The sequence below is a fragment of the Triturus cristatus genome, chromosome 7, assembly GCF_964204655.1.
Source record: "Triturus cristatus chromosome 7, aTriCri1.1, whole genome shotgun sequence".
Taxonomy (NCBI): Eukaryota; Metazoa; Chordata; class Amphibia; order Caudata; family Salamandridae; genus Triturus; species Triturus cristatus.
The window spans coordinates 1,735,088,672-1,735,104,158 of NC_140590.1; the positions used below are offsets into that span (position 1 = coordinate 1,735,088,672).

At 42.3% G+C, this 15,487-nt stretch overlaps 1 protein-coding gene across 2 annotated transcripts in view; it reads right to left on the reverse strand.

Annotated features, from left to right (window-relative positions):
- LOC146812935 (C-type lectin domain family 2 member D-like) overlaps positions 1-15,487 on the reverse strand; it is a 185,314-nt gene that overhangs the window by 59,969 nt on the left and 109,858 nt on the right. For both annotated transcript variants that reach the window (XM_085619979.1, XM_085619980.1), the window contains exon 3: positions 14,174-14,406. In XM_085619979.1, the coding sequence (XP_085476105.1) occupies positions 14,174-14,406 (233 nt within the window). The remainder of the gene's footprint in view (positions 1-14,173; positions 14,407-15,487) is intronic.

Genomic DNA, 15,487 nt, shown 5'->3' on the forward strand with positions numbered 1-15,487 from the left:
GCCGTCTGTGGCGCTTGAGAGTTAGCGTCAGGGAAACGCCGATAGTAGTCGTTTATCATCAGCCGCAAGTCAGTCACTAAGGAAACCGGCATTGAAATAGAGTCCTCTCTACTAGTAGGCCGAGGCTCTTCCTCTTCCTCGTAGTCATAAGACTGCTGAAAAGACTCATATCTTCGTGAATCCCTCGGAGGGCGATCTTGAAAAGAGAAGACTTCCTGAACCTCATGATATTCCTCCTCATCCGTTTCCTGACTCTTAATCCGAAGTTGGGACGGACTATAAGCCACTCCTGAAGACTCTTCATCTTCTGACTGCAAGTCTAGTAGATTGGAAGGAGGAAGCGGAGAAATTTTCGTCCAGGCCGTAAAATCTGTAGACTTAGTTTTCTTCGTCGACGAGCCAGTCGACGACGCCATAGACTTCAACGTTATTTTCTTTACTTTGGGAGATTTAAAAACTGCCGTCGACGGAGCTCCCGTCGACGGAGATCTCGTCGACGGGGAAAGCTGTATTATCGTCGACATAGTGCTCGTCGACATAGTAGTCGTCGACGACGAAGTCTTCGTCGACGAAGGTAATGTGGCCGTCGACGAGGATCCCGTCGACGAGATAGTCATCGAGCTTTTCTTCGACGACGAGGTTTTAGTCGCCGTCGATGCCGCTGTCGTCGTCGAAATGGTGGACGTCGACGTGGTCGTTGACGGTTTTAAAGCAATAACAGCCGGCGACGCCCCAATTTTCGACGACGGAGCTGAGGAGATTTCTCTCGACTCTGTAGATTTTTTAAGAGGAGTATGAGGTAATGAAGACGAAGGGGCCCCTTTGTCTTTTGCTTTTTCAGCAATTTCTGAATTATCTTCCAAAGTTGAAGATTTCCTCTTTTTAGAAGACTTAGATTCCTCCTCAGAGTCAGATTCTGAAGTGACCTTTTTTTGAAGCCACAGCAGAAGACGTGCCTCCCTGTCACGCAGGGTTTTCGCAGAAAAGGTTCTGCAATGCTTACAGTCTTTAGGCACATGTTTTGGGTGCAAACAATATAAGCAGTCCTTGTGTGGGTCTTCAGAAAACAATCTAGGTTTTCCACAGGATCTGCAGGGCCTGAAAAGCCTCTTTTTAGAGCTTTCAGCCATAGTAAACAAGAAAATATGAAGCACAGTACCTCAATCCAGCAAAGAGAAGGAAATTCTAGATGAACAAGAGGTCAAAAGTACACAGGAACAAAACTGAGCAAAGCTCAGGGAGACTCCTCCTCACACGAAGGCGGTTGGAAATCTGAGGCAGGAAGGCTCTGCTGGGGAGTGTGAGGGCAGGGCTAGCAGCCGATTGGCTGAGTCTTGGACCACATAATGATGAGATTTGGTAACCAAATAAGATGATTCCCTATGGGATTTTGCTATGCAGTTTTTTCTTATACTGCTGTGGTCATTCTGTTACCGTGAGACTCCCACCATGACGACGGGGAAGATACAAGCATGTGAATCTATGAAAGATTCAATACTGGAGAAGTAGCTCTTCACTGGCAAACTCTGTAAAGTGGCGCAGATGTGTTTGGGTGTGAATAAAACTAATCTGGCCACTTTGCAACCACTCTGTCTTGCTTTATTTAGTTATGTATTTGTTTCATATTCTGAACATTTTATTTCTTTCTGTTTGGATGCTGCACTTTGGAATAGAAAAATGTCAGAAAAAGACGACATTTCCAGCAAAAGTTTTTTTCTTTTTTGGATCCATTTCACAGAGGAACAAGTGGGAGGAAAGAGGTTGAAAACCGTTTCTTGAAGTCACGGTTTTTAGCAAGTGAGGAGGAGCATGACAGAAAGAGTGGGAATAAGAGGAAGGGGGGGGGCTGCCAGCGGCAGAGCCGAAGTGGACATTGTCCTTGTCTTCTCCGGGCAAGAAGGAAAAGACAGAGTCCTACTCTGTCTCTGCCCGCCTCACCCGTCCCCGAAATGGCCACGAAGGCTGAGCTCTATCTGTAGGTCTTGGCTATTTCTGCCTTCCTGGGATGCATGTAAAAAAAAAAAAAAAAGAACAAAAAAAAAACAAAAAAAAGAGGGGAACGGAATCTATTGAATAAAAGATGTTGAGGCACGCAGTGCCCTGCCGATACATCCCACTTCGACAACCACTTTCTACCTTTTTCTGAGGTGGTAAATTTTCTGCTGTGCGCCCACCCAGTTCTCCAATACTAGACTTGTCAATAACGACAGATTTGCATTAGGGCAACAACTTCATACCCTTTTCGGAGGAGACACCTGACAGGAGCAAACAATGGGCATACAGACACCAAATGATCCCTTTGCGCGCTTTTGAGATCTACTGGCGGTACTGCCCTCCTCCCAGGGAAGGGGGGGGGGGGGGTAAGGGGAGCGTCCATTGCACCTTTTACTGTCAAATGTGGTGGTCGAGTCAATCTGTTTTTGGATTTTTTGCCGTAGCACTAGGCACCACTTACGACTGACAGACCTGGCTGACTATATAAGTATCACATGAAGGTTTGTCAACAACTAAATTACCTTGTTCCTTGAGAAGATAGGCAGAAACACAAGCTTCAGCTAATCCGACATACCCCCTTACTCATGTGTGGACATTCAGTGCAGACCTACATGTGCCCGTTTGCTGCAGCATTTATACTACAAAGACCCAGACTTCATTAAAAGTCCTTGTACGGATCCAGTGAATAGAGAGCAGATGAACGGCCCTGGTGTTAACGAAATAAGTTTAGTGTAGCTGGGAAATATTCACAAATATCCACTGGGCTTCTCCAGAGATAGCTTAGTGGAGCTTGTTCTGTAGCCAGTACACCCAGAGCATCTTCCTAGGCGCGGAAACAAGTGAGAGCAGGTACAGGTCTCCTCACAGGTTACGGACAAATACACGTGGTTACTTCCATCCTTTACATCGAGAGTCATTACATCGTGTTATGTACACAGGGAGTAACCTTTACATAGTGGTTCTTTACCTCGGGACTAAGGATTACTTCGAATCCCACACACCTAGGTTTATATTTTTTAGATCTAAAACAGTACCTACTTTTTCATTTAATGTGTAAAAAAAATACATTACACTAATATTGTCATGTAAATTACTTTTAACTTAGTTCTTTTTTACTTAACGTAATGTAATTTTAATCTTCCATGACGGAACCCTAAGACCCCTAAACACTACCTTAACCCTCAAACTTAAACAAAAAGAAAGCTTAAAACAATAAAAGTAAAACAATAAAGAAGTAAAACAATAAAGAAGTAATTTACCTGTGAAGTAAGACTGAGAATTCATCTGCAATGTGATGCAATGATTCCCAGTGCAGAGCATGAGATGCATAGGTAACATCACAGGCAGCAGACTTATTCCTATTCGGTTCTTCTACAGGAGTACAGATGCCCTGAGGAGATGGGGGGTAGGGTGCCATTTCTGTGCAGGGAACTAGCCAGTGGGTGGAACCTACTCTGTCTAATGGTTCAAAAGTTCTGGACGGTAAACCTTTCCTCTTTTTCAACTCACCCCTGTTTGACTTACGACAAACTATCCTAAAACATACCATCGCCAGGGAAAAATAAGATGGCAAAACCTTTCTCCCCCTAAAGGAGACGATGGTCTACCTAGATGTGTTCTCATCATAAAGACAAGTCCCCTCTTACACGTCTACACTAAACTGGTTCTTGGACCAACCACCCTCCCACTGTGAATGGACTCAAGATGGCTGAGGTGCACACTGGGATCAAATTGGCCTTAATCTCAGGGTGTCACTTGATACATCATTTAACTTAAAAGGTCATTCATATCGAATTTCCTGGGTACCCCCCCACCCCTCCCACCCCATGGACCTTCTTGAGATTAGGTGAGAAGCGTAACACCCCATGCTCATCCTGCTAAAATGCCCAAGCCATCGTTCCTACTCTGGCAGCAATTTCACAAGTTCAAGTACTGGCAGGAAGCACAGCCCACCAGACTAAGGCCTATTAGTGCACTGGAGCTTGAGCCAGAAAGACTAATTTTAAATAAGTAACTTTCTTTTACATTTATCAAAAATGTAACTTTTCCATTGAATTGGATTTTTAACAAACATGAAAAATCTGTGGTTTAATTGTCTCTGTAGCTTTACTCAAACCAACACAGAAAAATCATATTTTAATTTTTCTTTAGCATTTTTTAAAGAAAAAACCACAAAACCTATGCAGTGAAAATGGCTCTTGGAGGCTAGTCACTGTAGGAATATTTCAACTTTATTTTCCACTTTCAAATATTAGGAACAATGCCGTGTGGGTCAAAGTCTACTTAGGGGTTAACCATTTAAGATTTGAAAGGAGGTTTTCCAGTCATAAAAGGGTTTATTTTGATAGGTCTGCCTGCTGGTTTTTATCCTGAGCAGTCATGCTATTCATGTAGGCCCCAGCCGTTTTTACTGGCCAGTATAGTGGAAGGAATACTCACACGCTGCAGTCCACCAGCTTGCGGGGGGTCAGGGTATTCCTACCCTGCCCTCTTTTATATTTTCACTTTTTTTGGGACACAACTTGAAGCAGAGTCCCAAGATGGCTGCCAACACATCCCGGTTGAAGTGTTGGCAGCCAATCAGAGCAGTGCATTTCCCTGTACGAGCTCTCTATGTTCGCGAATACTTTGTGACCAGAGATATCACTTTAATTTTAAACTTACATTTCTCAAAAACTACTGAACGGAATTACACCAAATAAGCAAAAGGCACTTCCTTGAACCAAAATCCAACTTCCTGCCAAATTTGGTGCAAGTCCGTTCAGTGGTCCGGGCTATAGCTGTGGTAAAGGTTCCTATGTGAATTATTTCACGCCCCAAATTCTCGGTCCCCACTGCACTGATCACCCCCAAACTTTCCATGATAACCGGAACCTACCTTGACATGTTTTTGGGAAAATGTCATTAAGATTGGTCAAACAACACCAAAGTTATAGCCAAATCAAAAAATGCCTTTCCTATGGAAACTAGGTCCTAACTATAACTACGTACTGGTGATTGCCAGTAGGAAATATATATATATATATATCTCACACACACTCAAAATCCCTTTTATTGGAAGAAGAACATAGGATTTATAGACATTTCAACAAAGTCTTGTCGATGAAAATCTACAGCACCAGATAACCACTATTAAAAGATAGTAAAAATAAAACTCCAATCAAATTTGTCATAATAATGTGATTTCTACCCAATACGACGACAGTTAAGACTAGCATCAGCGCCAGGCTCTCAAGGAGCAAAATAATATCAAAAACAGATGGAGGAAGTAAAGTAAGAGCATTTACAACAACTCAAATGGAATGGAGTCTCTTCTATCCCCTCTTTGACATACCACAATGAAATCACCCAACACACACACACTAAATAACATGAACATTGAACCATCAGTTTTTGCAAGTACAGCAATTTGGAAACAAGCATTTTATTAAGACTCCAGTTTAAGGTCAGCAGGAGAGCTGAGTAGCGGTGGGCCATGCCCACGCTGCGCATAGGTCATGAGTGCGACAGCACCTGGAATTGACACCGATCAGACCTCGCTCATATCCCCCACCTCCCACCCCCATCTGGCTCACCCACCAGGACAGGAAAGAGATCAAGAAGTGGTGCTCGTACAAAGACCAACGAGACAAGGCAGCAATAATAGCTGCCTCTGTGTAGAAGAGCACACCAGCCTTGGGCATCCACGGGCTCGTGAATTGGCTGCCATACTAACTAATCAGCAAGATGGCCGACAGGTGTGGTGCTCCGGTCGGGCGCTCCCTGGCTAGGGATTTCCTTTTTGGCTCTAATCCCCTGGAATCTACCCCCTCCTTGAACCTTTATACACACCTGGGGTGTATGGACTGCCGTTGTTTGATTCTTCAATTTCCGCAATTGAATTTGAAACCAGCCTCAGCAACTTCCGAGGAATCCGTGAATATTCTACCGACCACGGAGACCTAGCAATATGGCCGATGCCTGCTGGAGCAGACTTTCTTTTGTCTTTCCACCGTTTCTCCTTCCTGACCCGCCTTCCGACGAATCAGCAGTCTTGTTTGACTTTCACTTTGTCTTATTGGTTCCCCTGAATTACTTTCCCCCTTGCCGATCTATCCTGACCCGATCTTCATTCCAACCAGTGTTCCCTGAAAGCTGCGCGCGCGCACCTCTGTGCCACCAAGCGCGCAGTGTCCGGTGTGAAGCGCGCACATCCTGAGTGAGCATTCGCGCCGCACGCTTTTAAATCGTGAGCGGCGCGAAAAACTGTAATTTGCTGATTGCGGGGAGCCTATGCCCACAGGGGCTCCTGCACTTGCCACATTTCTTTATTAATGGAGCGCTGCTGAGGGCTCTTTGTGGGCCTTTGTGATAATATTTGTTAAATTGCAACACAGTCATGAGCTGCAATTAACAAATATTTTCACAACGGCCCACAATCAGCCCCCAGCCGCGCATCTATTAAGAGAAGAAATGCAACAAGTTCAAAAGCACGACGTGTGCTTTACACGTCGTGCTTTTGGACTTGATGCATGTCTTGTCTTAATGAAACACGACTGCGGGCTGATTGTAGGCCATTGTGAAGGTCTCTTGCTTCCTGCTCAAACGAGACAAGGAAGGTGTTCGCTTCTGCACTGACACTGGCAGCTGCGCCACCTTTTTCTTACTCTTATTCCCTCTCTGTGTCTAGCTCCTCCTCACTTACCGAAAACCGTGACTCAAGAAATGGTTCTCACCCTCTTTCTTCCTGTCGTTCATTTGTTCCCCTGTGAAATGGATGCAAAAAAGAAAAACCACTTTTGCTGGAAATGCCGTTTTGACATTTTTCTATTCCAAAGTGTAGCCTCGGAAATAAAAGGTTCAAAATATGAAAAATCAATAACTAAACAAAGCAAGACGGAGTGTTCTTAAAGTGGCCAGATCGGTTTTATTCAAACCCCAAAAACATTAGCGTCACTTTACTGAGTTTGCCAGTCAAGCGCGGTTTTCCCCCGGTGGGGAAGTGCGCCAAACCTGGAAGTACTGCAATACCTGGTTGATGGGTGGATTGGAAAACAAAATGTGTACGGCGGCTTTGTGTTCACGAATGTGGTCTTTTTAAACCATACTGCTTACGTCTTGTGAGCATATAAGCAGTGGACATTGAAATGGGTCCTTTCTGGGCCCTGTAGTTTTCAGGCAGAAGCAAGCACTGATTTCTGAATAGTGAGTGTAAAAGCGTTAAGTTCACCATGTTGTTCCTGCTTACATTTCGCATGCTTTATGTAATCTTTCATTCCCTATGAGTGTTTGCTTTTTCCAGGATGTGGTTACTTTTTCCTTTAGGGAGTATATTGCTCTTACCTAGTGCATAATTTGAATTGAGTTGCATCCAGTTTTTTATAGCAGGTCAAATTGGATTGTAGTTGAAGGCAGTGTGAATTTCTCTCTGTGGGGCAGTATGGTGTTCAGAGAGGGAGCGGATGTAGTACTGGGGGCAGAGCTGCCACATTTAGAACTGGGGAACCAGGTTCAGCCTTCATGAGCAGTCCCCCAGACCACTCTCCTGAGGGAGCACATTTCCATGCTAAATGTGCTCCCTCAGGAGACCTTAGAAGGCCCTGCAAATCCGGAAAAGCCCTGGTGTCTTAACACCAGCAGGTGGACCCTAGCAGTGGCAACTGTGGGTTCACCTTGAAGGCTTACCCACCACAATCCATACTTAAGTTCACATCCAGTCTTGCAGGCAGGCCTACGAAGTAGCGGACCCTAGAGCAACAGTGACTGTCACTGAGGTCACAGGATCCTCGGAGAAGAGCTGGCTCTAGGGCAGTGCGACCGGTGTGACCGCAACGGGTGCTGACTTTGGGTGGGGGCGTTGTATATTGGGGTTTTAAAAGCACTTGCTGCCTCCTTCCTGGCCTACAGCAATTTTCGGCAAGAATAAAAATGTCATGATAACTCCGGTGAATAAAAGTCTTCCTAGAGCGAGTTCGGAGTTTTGTCTAGTGGAAGTTTTGACTCATGGAAAAATAGCGCAGAGGTTTTAAAAAAAAAAAAAATATATTAATTTATTTCAATTTCAGATTCAAAAAGAACACATACAGATGGTTATGCTGTAGCAATTGATGACACATGAACAGTTCGTACACTCGGGGTGGCAGGAGATCGACAATTAATTAGATGACAATCGTAGACACACAAACACTTGATAGTAATCAATCAGGTATACAATGTGGCAGTGGAGGATTACAGTACATTAATGACATGAGCAATCAGACATCAGTGACAGTCAACAGGTATGCAGTTAGCGGGCCCCAAATATCACGAGGTTTGGAAGTGCTAGGCAATTCCTCAACATAGATAGCGCAGAGGGTTAATGTGCCTGCTGCTAAGAACACGTACCATGCCCATCACAAAGCGCACATATTGTAAATAGGTCAGTGGGTTACTGCTTTTGTCAGTAAGATCCTTTTGCTACTTGCAGTTTATAAGTTAAAATCCTAACAAAGAACAGTGAGCTATTAACTTTCATCTTAGAGCTGCACACAAACTGCAAGGTATAAACTAGAGCTTTATGTTTTTTCCCCTAAGCCTTTGATTATCCTAATGTTGCAAAAAGTGTTCATTTGGATAGAAATCAATAACGATTATTAAAGTGACCCCCAATCATGGTATTAAGTTGTATATTCTGAGTTTGTGTTTCTCAAGATCAATCACTATTAAACTATACTGCCTACTAATATGGTGGTCATGTGACTCCTACACCTTGTTGTCCTTTGTCTGATGTAACATTTCCCATACAGTGATTTACACACGTAAAATTGATTGTCTCTGTGTATATAGCTGACAACAAAAAATCCATGGCTCATAAACAAATGGCTTGTGCCTCCACTTTTAAGCATATTTGGGACATTCTGTGATTAGAAACATGTCCCACTTTGTGAATTTATTTTAATGTCAATAACTCATATTAATCGGTAAATAATCATGTGTATCCATTGGTTGAATTACATAACATAATAAGCTGTACCTGGTCAGTGAAATGCCAAACAAATACTAAAGAATGGGATGTTTTGCCAATCCTGGCCACACCTCTAACTCCGCCCACTGATCCAATCCTTGGGTTATTCCCGCCCTCTGATTCTCCGCCCACAGTTCCCCTACTTTTTTTTCCCCACTTCGACCGCTGATCTGGATGCCATGACAGAAGAAGCAAAATATCAGCCGGGTGGCACACTATTCAAAGCACAGATTGTTCACTTAATTGCTTTTAAGCCACGCCCTTAATTGCATTGGTCACGCCCCTTTGATAAACCCCCCTAGTTTTTTCATTCAACTTAAAGCCCGGGTCTACACGCGCGGTCGGGTTCTTGGCGCACATAGCCTTGGCTGAAGCGCACAGAGACCTTACTCTGCCGCACATAGAGGAAAAAAATTAGAGGGAACATTGATTCCAACCCCATTTTACTTTTCCCCCTCTTCCTTCTATACCCCATAGGATGTTGTGTATATATATATATATATATATATATATATATATATATATATATATATATATATATTTAAGCTACGCTCTAGTAACTCATGTTACTGTGTAACACTGTTTTTTTCCCCATGTTATACTAGGCTCCTGTAACGGACGTAACTTTGTAACTCGCTAATCCTCATGTAAAGCCCTCTGATACCTCCGGGTCTAGCCTGTGCTATATAAAACTGCAAATAAATATTTTTATTAAAAAAATAATAAGGCAATATAAAGCTATAGACTCCATTTCAAGATGGCAGGTATGTGAAAACGACCATTATCGAGCACTTTCAGTGCATTACAACTAAGGCTCCCGGTTTTCCTTTTAAACTGATTTTTGCATAGAATTACGGACCAAACAATAGGTTTCCTTTGTCTGTATTTATAAATATAAAACGGAAAAATGCTAATAAATATGTTTAGCTGAGAATTTTTTGTAGCTAGAATAACCTCATGTGTTTGCCTCTGTGGATTGGGCAGCCAGGTTTCAGCTGCTTCGGACACTATCTTTTTGTTAAGGATCCAAAAAAGAAAAACACTAACTGGAAATGTCGTCTTTTTCTGGCATTTTTCTCTTCCAGAGTGCAGCCTCGGGACAGAGAGGAAAAAAAGAAGGGAAAAAAAAGTTCAAAACATGTAAAAATAAATAAAGCAAGACACAGTGGTTGTTAAGTGGCCAGATTGGTTATATTCAGACCCAAACATATTAGCACCACTTTACAGAGTTTGCCAGCAAAGGGCTGCTTTCGTTTTCTCGTCTTTCTTTGAACAGCATTGTTTTGAAGTACTGCAGTAGGTTGTTGCCATAACTAAGGTGACAGTAAGGGGCCATCAGTCCTCCTTTTGTTGGAATATCCTGGCTGGGAGCTATGGTGACAGGGTCCCTGTATATAAGAGATAGGCATGCACTGTAGGAATGTTAGATGAGTTGGTCTGTCCCAGTATATACACAAATAACAATTTAAATACCAGTACTTTATTTCTTTAATAGCGCTGTAGTGCTACTCATCCCAATGCAGGGTGTCAGAGCACTTTACATTAAACGTATACATTCCAATGCTTACTGCGGACCAACTATGTATATGCATCCAACACCAACCTGACCCTCCAAAGAACGGTTTCTAGAAAGTCAAAACATGTCCCATGGAGCGTTTTATAACACTTTTTTGAGAAGTATATTAATGAAATGCGGTAATTTATGATAGTGTATTTGAGCGCCCTTCTAAGAAATAATATACAGATTGAAAGAGGACGTGGTGGGCGTCACAGTTTAAGAAGTGTGGGGTTTGAAGCCACAGGACTTGCGCTGACTGACAATTCAGGGTTAACATACAGAAAACTTTTTAGAAGAAGGACGGTGCACCAAAGAGTAAAAGTTTTTCCAAACCATCCAAATTTTGTCCTTTATTTAAAAAAAATTTTAAAACAGAGACAGCCAACGCGTTTCGTTCCGTACGAACTTCGTCAGGGCTGGAAAAAATACAAATACAGACACATATATAAAATACTGTATATACATAACAACAAAACACAAAACAAAAAAGTACTCAAAATGAAAAATCATAAACATTTACAACAGATTTATATGCCAACGATAAGAAAGCATATAATGAGAATATACATGTATAAATATATACCAGACAGTAATGAAAGATTGGAAATAAAATACAAAAAAATAGGCAACAACAGTGGAACCATTAAAAACATGACTTAGATGTCTAAGTAAGCATCGATCCTGACACACAGTACTCAATACCCTTATTTCTATCAGCATGACAAATAATCCCTATATGCACCAGAAAACTTAAGAATGGGAAAGAACATGAGGAGCCATAAAGAACAGGAAGACCCAAGTTGTTTAAGAGCGGAATAAGCCTGTGTTGAATCTTACTAACATAGTGATGTCTCCTTGACATTCCGGTATTTATAGATATGTTGCCCAGGTCTTATTATGGATGCTTGATTAGGCATTGTCGTTAATCTTCGGTTTATATGGCCTATTTATTGCATTGTACGACCTATTCTGCACAACATTCCCAGGATGATGTCACCGCTTTTAATACTTCAATGTGTACTCATTTTCCTGTTTGGATATAGGTGTATGGTAACTCTTGCTAGTTATTGGCTCACTTGAGTCTTCAGGCACTGCTCGTGTCATTATGCGCGTTACTTTCAAGATGGCGTGAGCGCGTTTGGATATCTCACTCTTAGCATCTCTCCATGTCACTTGGTTACTTGTACTAAGTGGGTATCTTTTAAGTGTGACATTATGGTACTCAGCGGACTCACCTGAAACAGGTGCATGGTAACTTCCACCTTAAAATTTCCTGGGTAGTACTCATGTTATACGCGGTACTGTCAAAATGGCGTCACCTTTTCCATCTCTCTCTTAGCATTTTCCTACAGGACTTGGTTACGGTGTACCTTATGTTATAGTTGTTTTCTGTATCATTTTTGCTTTATATAGTTTATTTGTGGGTATCTATTTAATGGTCATAATTTGGGTTCGAATTTAAAATGCGTCTAGTTTTCATTTTTTTCTTTTTCTCCTTTTTGAATTTTTAAATTTTATTTCGTGGTAGATATATTACTTAATTAGTTTTGAAATATGTGTTTGAGTATTTTGAGTTTAGAAGTACACCGAGAGCTTAACAAGTACATATAATATTAAGAGATCGTATACCACTCCAATATGGCGCTATACGATCCGAGATTACTGACTATACACAGTGATGTGATTCTGAGTGATCAGGTGTCTACTATGACACGTGACGGGATTGGCAAGTCTTATTTAAGACGCGGGTTTTACGAAATACGGTTTCTTCGTGGAACCTGGAGGAAGTTACTCTTGTAAGGTAAACGAGAATGTTGATGTTTTTCTTGGGACTAATGTATAGGAGACATAGCAATATCTTCGCAATTCCGCAACATTTTTCGTCTCGAATTTTAAGGGGAGGTTTTTGTTTCTGACATTGTGTGAGGAATAGTGCCATTTGTACTTATGATGTATCGAAGGATTCATTATTTTCTAATAAAACTGGCTGTTTTGAACTTCAGAGGGAGGTCTTTTACTTTTGGCACCGTTTAAGGAATAGCGCTATTTGTACTTGAAACGCGCTGCTTTTAAGGACGCATTATTTGCCCTTTGCTGTTTGCGTTCAGCATAGGATGCGTAATTTCTAGCCTTTCTATGTTGGTGATTTAATTTATCCATACGAGCTCTTAGGAATTGCTGATGGACATGTGGTTATCTATGTGGATTTTTTTGTGAAGTTAATGTTTCCGCGAGGGTTTGGTGGATGCGTATCTATGGCGTTCTCCATTTTTCCTTTTAGGAAATGGAGCCAATACATCGGCGAAAATATACAACTACAATGTTGATCTAATGCCCATACTTCTTTTGTGGAGGTGGTCTGGAATTTCGACTATAATCGGACTACCTTGTAACATGCATAGAGCCAGGGATATATACCCTTTGACTACTTGAGAGGTAAGATTGATTTCGATCCTCCCCATCTTTCCTCCCACCTTCCCCCCCTTCTCCTCCCTTCCCTCCCCCCCCCCCCTTTTTCTAGAATACGGTTCTGTTTTGATGGGTTGGCGATCAACTGATTAATATGATTTCGCAATGTCTCTCAACTAGGCTGCGTAATTTTCTGGTAATTGGAACCAGTACAACCTTTTGACTTGATTGCTTATTGACCTTTTGGAGCTTGTTTATACGCGACTATTTTGGGTAAGAATTTATCTTCTCCAACGACCATGAGATGCGCCATCATTGTAAACTCATTGAACTAAGAATATTAGTTGTGATTATTTTTGCTTTTTCTTTTTCATCCTTATTTCTTTTTCTTTTTGTATTTCCTTGGTTCTTCTATTTTTGTGTGTTTTTTTCTGGAATATTTTGTTATTTATATGCGGTTGTTTTACTGAGACTTCTTTAGTATTCAACACAGGCTTATTCCGCTCTTAAACAACTTGGGTCTTCCTGTTCTTTATGGCTCCCCATGTTCTTTCCCATTCTTTTAAGTTTTCTGGTGCATATAGGGATTATTTGTCATGCTGATAGAAATAAGGGTATTGAGTACTGTGTGTCAGGATCGATGCTTACTTAGACATCTAAGTCAAGTTTTTAATGGTTCCACTTTTGTTGTCTTGTTTTTTGTATTTTATTTCCAATCTTTCATTACTGTCTGGTATATATTTATACATGCATATTCTCGTTATATGCTTTCTTATCGTTGGCATATAAATCTGTTGTAAATGTTTATGAATATTCATTTTGAGTACTTTTTTGTGTTGTGTTTTGTTGTGTTATGTATATACAGTATTTTATATATGCGTCTGTATTTGTATTTTTTCTAGCCCTGACGTAGTTCGTACGGAACGAAACGCGTTGGCTGTCTCGGTTTTAAAAAAAAATTTAAATAAAGAATAAAGGACAAAATTTGGATGGTTTGGAAAAACATTTACTCTTTGGTGCACCGTCCTTCTAAAAAGTTTGCATAGCTGGTTTCCAGTAGAGTACAAGTACGGCCTGCTCTGGACGTGATCTGCACCAATCCATAAAATTTGAACTCTTACTTTGAAATTGAGGTGCTTAACACTGGTCAGCCGTATTGCCTTTTGTTCACTTAACATACAGAAAAGACATTAAGAAACACTCAACGCCGCCAGTTTCACTTCTCTTACCAGGTCCTTTTGGGTGTCAATCTTCGCCAGGGAGGAGTCCAGTGCAGCGCACGAGTCTTTGGCCTCCGTCCAGTTTCCTTCAGCTTCAGAGAAATAGTAACACTTGTTCCGGTACCAGATCCAGTCATCGCCACAGGGGGGCAGCACTGCACCGCCCTTTCCAATGCCTGCTGGACCTCTTTGCTCACACTCTGTCTGGATCTGGTCCTCAGTGCGCTGGTTACAAACGGAAGCTGTTAAAGCAGAAATTGAACTAAAAATCAGGACAGGCAACTAGAATTATTTGTGATAAGACCCACACATGCCACGAGTGTGACCCGTCAAATCACAGGTGCTCAAACTGTCTGGATTCTGAAGGAAGCGAGCCTGGCGCCTCCGGGAGGACAGGCTGTGACGCTCAGCAAACAAGGGCAGGCTTTGCCTGGGTCACGCTTGGGTCAGACCGACAATGCCTCGCTGCAACTAGGGAGACACACAACATGAAGTGTCTGCTGACAGTGACACTCGGGACACACGGACAGGCTGCTACCGGGTCACATAACTGAACGCTGACACTGGGTTCAACCGCTCAGGAAACAAAGGCACATCATGGCTGTTGTGTGCAACCAGAGTATCGCTGTCAAATTTCAAACCCTAAATATCGTTTACAAAAATATTGCCCATTAATAGGAAATTTACGTCCGGGGACAATATTTTAGCAGATTATAATTAAGACAACATTTTTATGCGAAATGATAATTTTGACACAGCACTGGCTACTAAATAGAAGAACAAAAAAAACTCACAGAAAACATGGGATTCAAACACGTGGATGCGATCACTGCGCTGAAACACAACACAATTGAAAGTTACTAGTGAAGTGAACTCAGGGCACTATGGCAGGCTGCTAGTGACTGAAATCATGGCACTATGGCAGGCTGCCACTTACGTGAAATCAGGGCACAATGACCGGCTGCCACTTACGTGAAATCAGGGCACAATGACCGGCTGCCACTGACGTGAAATCAGGGCACAATGACCGGCTGCCACTTACGTGAAATCAGGGCACAATGACCGGCTGCCACTTACGTGAAATCAGGGCACAATGACCGGCTGCCACTGACGTGAAATCAGGGCACAATGACCGGCTGCCACTGACGTGAAATCAGGGCACAATGACCGGCTGCCACTGACGTGAAATCAGGGCACAATGACCGGCTGCCACTGACGTGAAATCAGGGCACAATGACCGGCTGCCACTGACGTGAAATCAGGGCACTATGCAGGCTGCTAGTGACGTGATATCAGGACACACGAGCACGGAGCTACTACGGT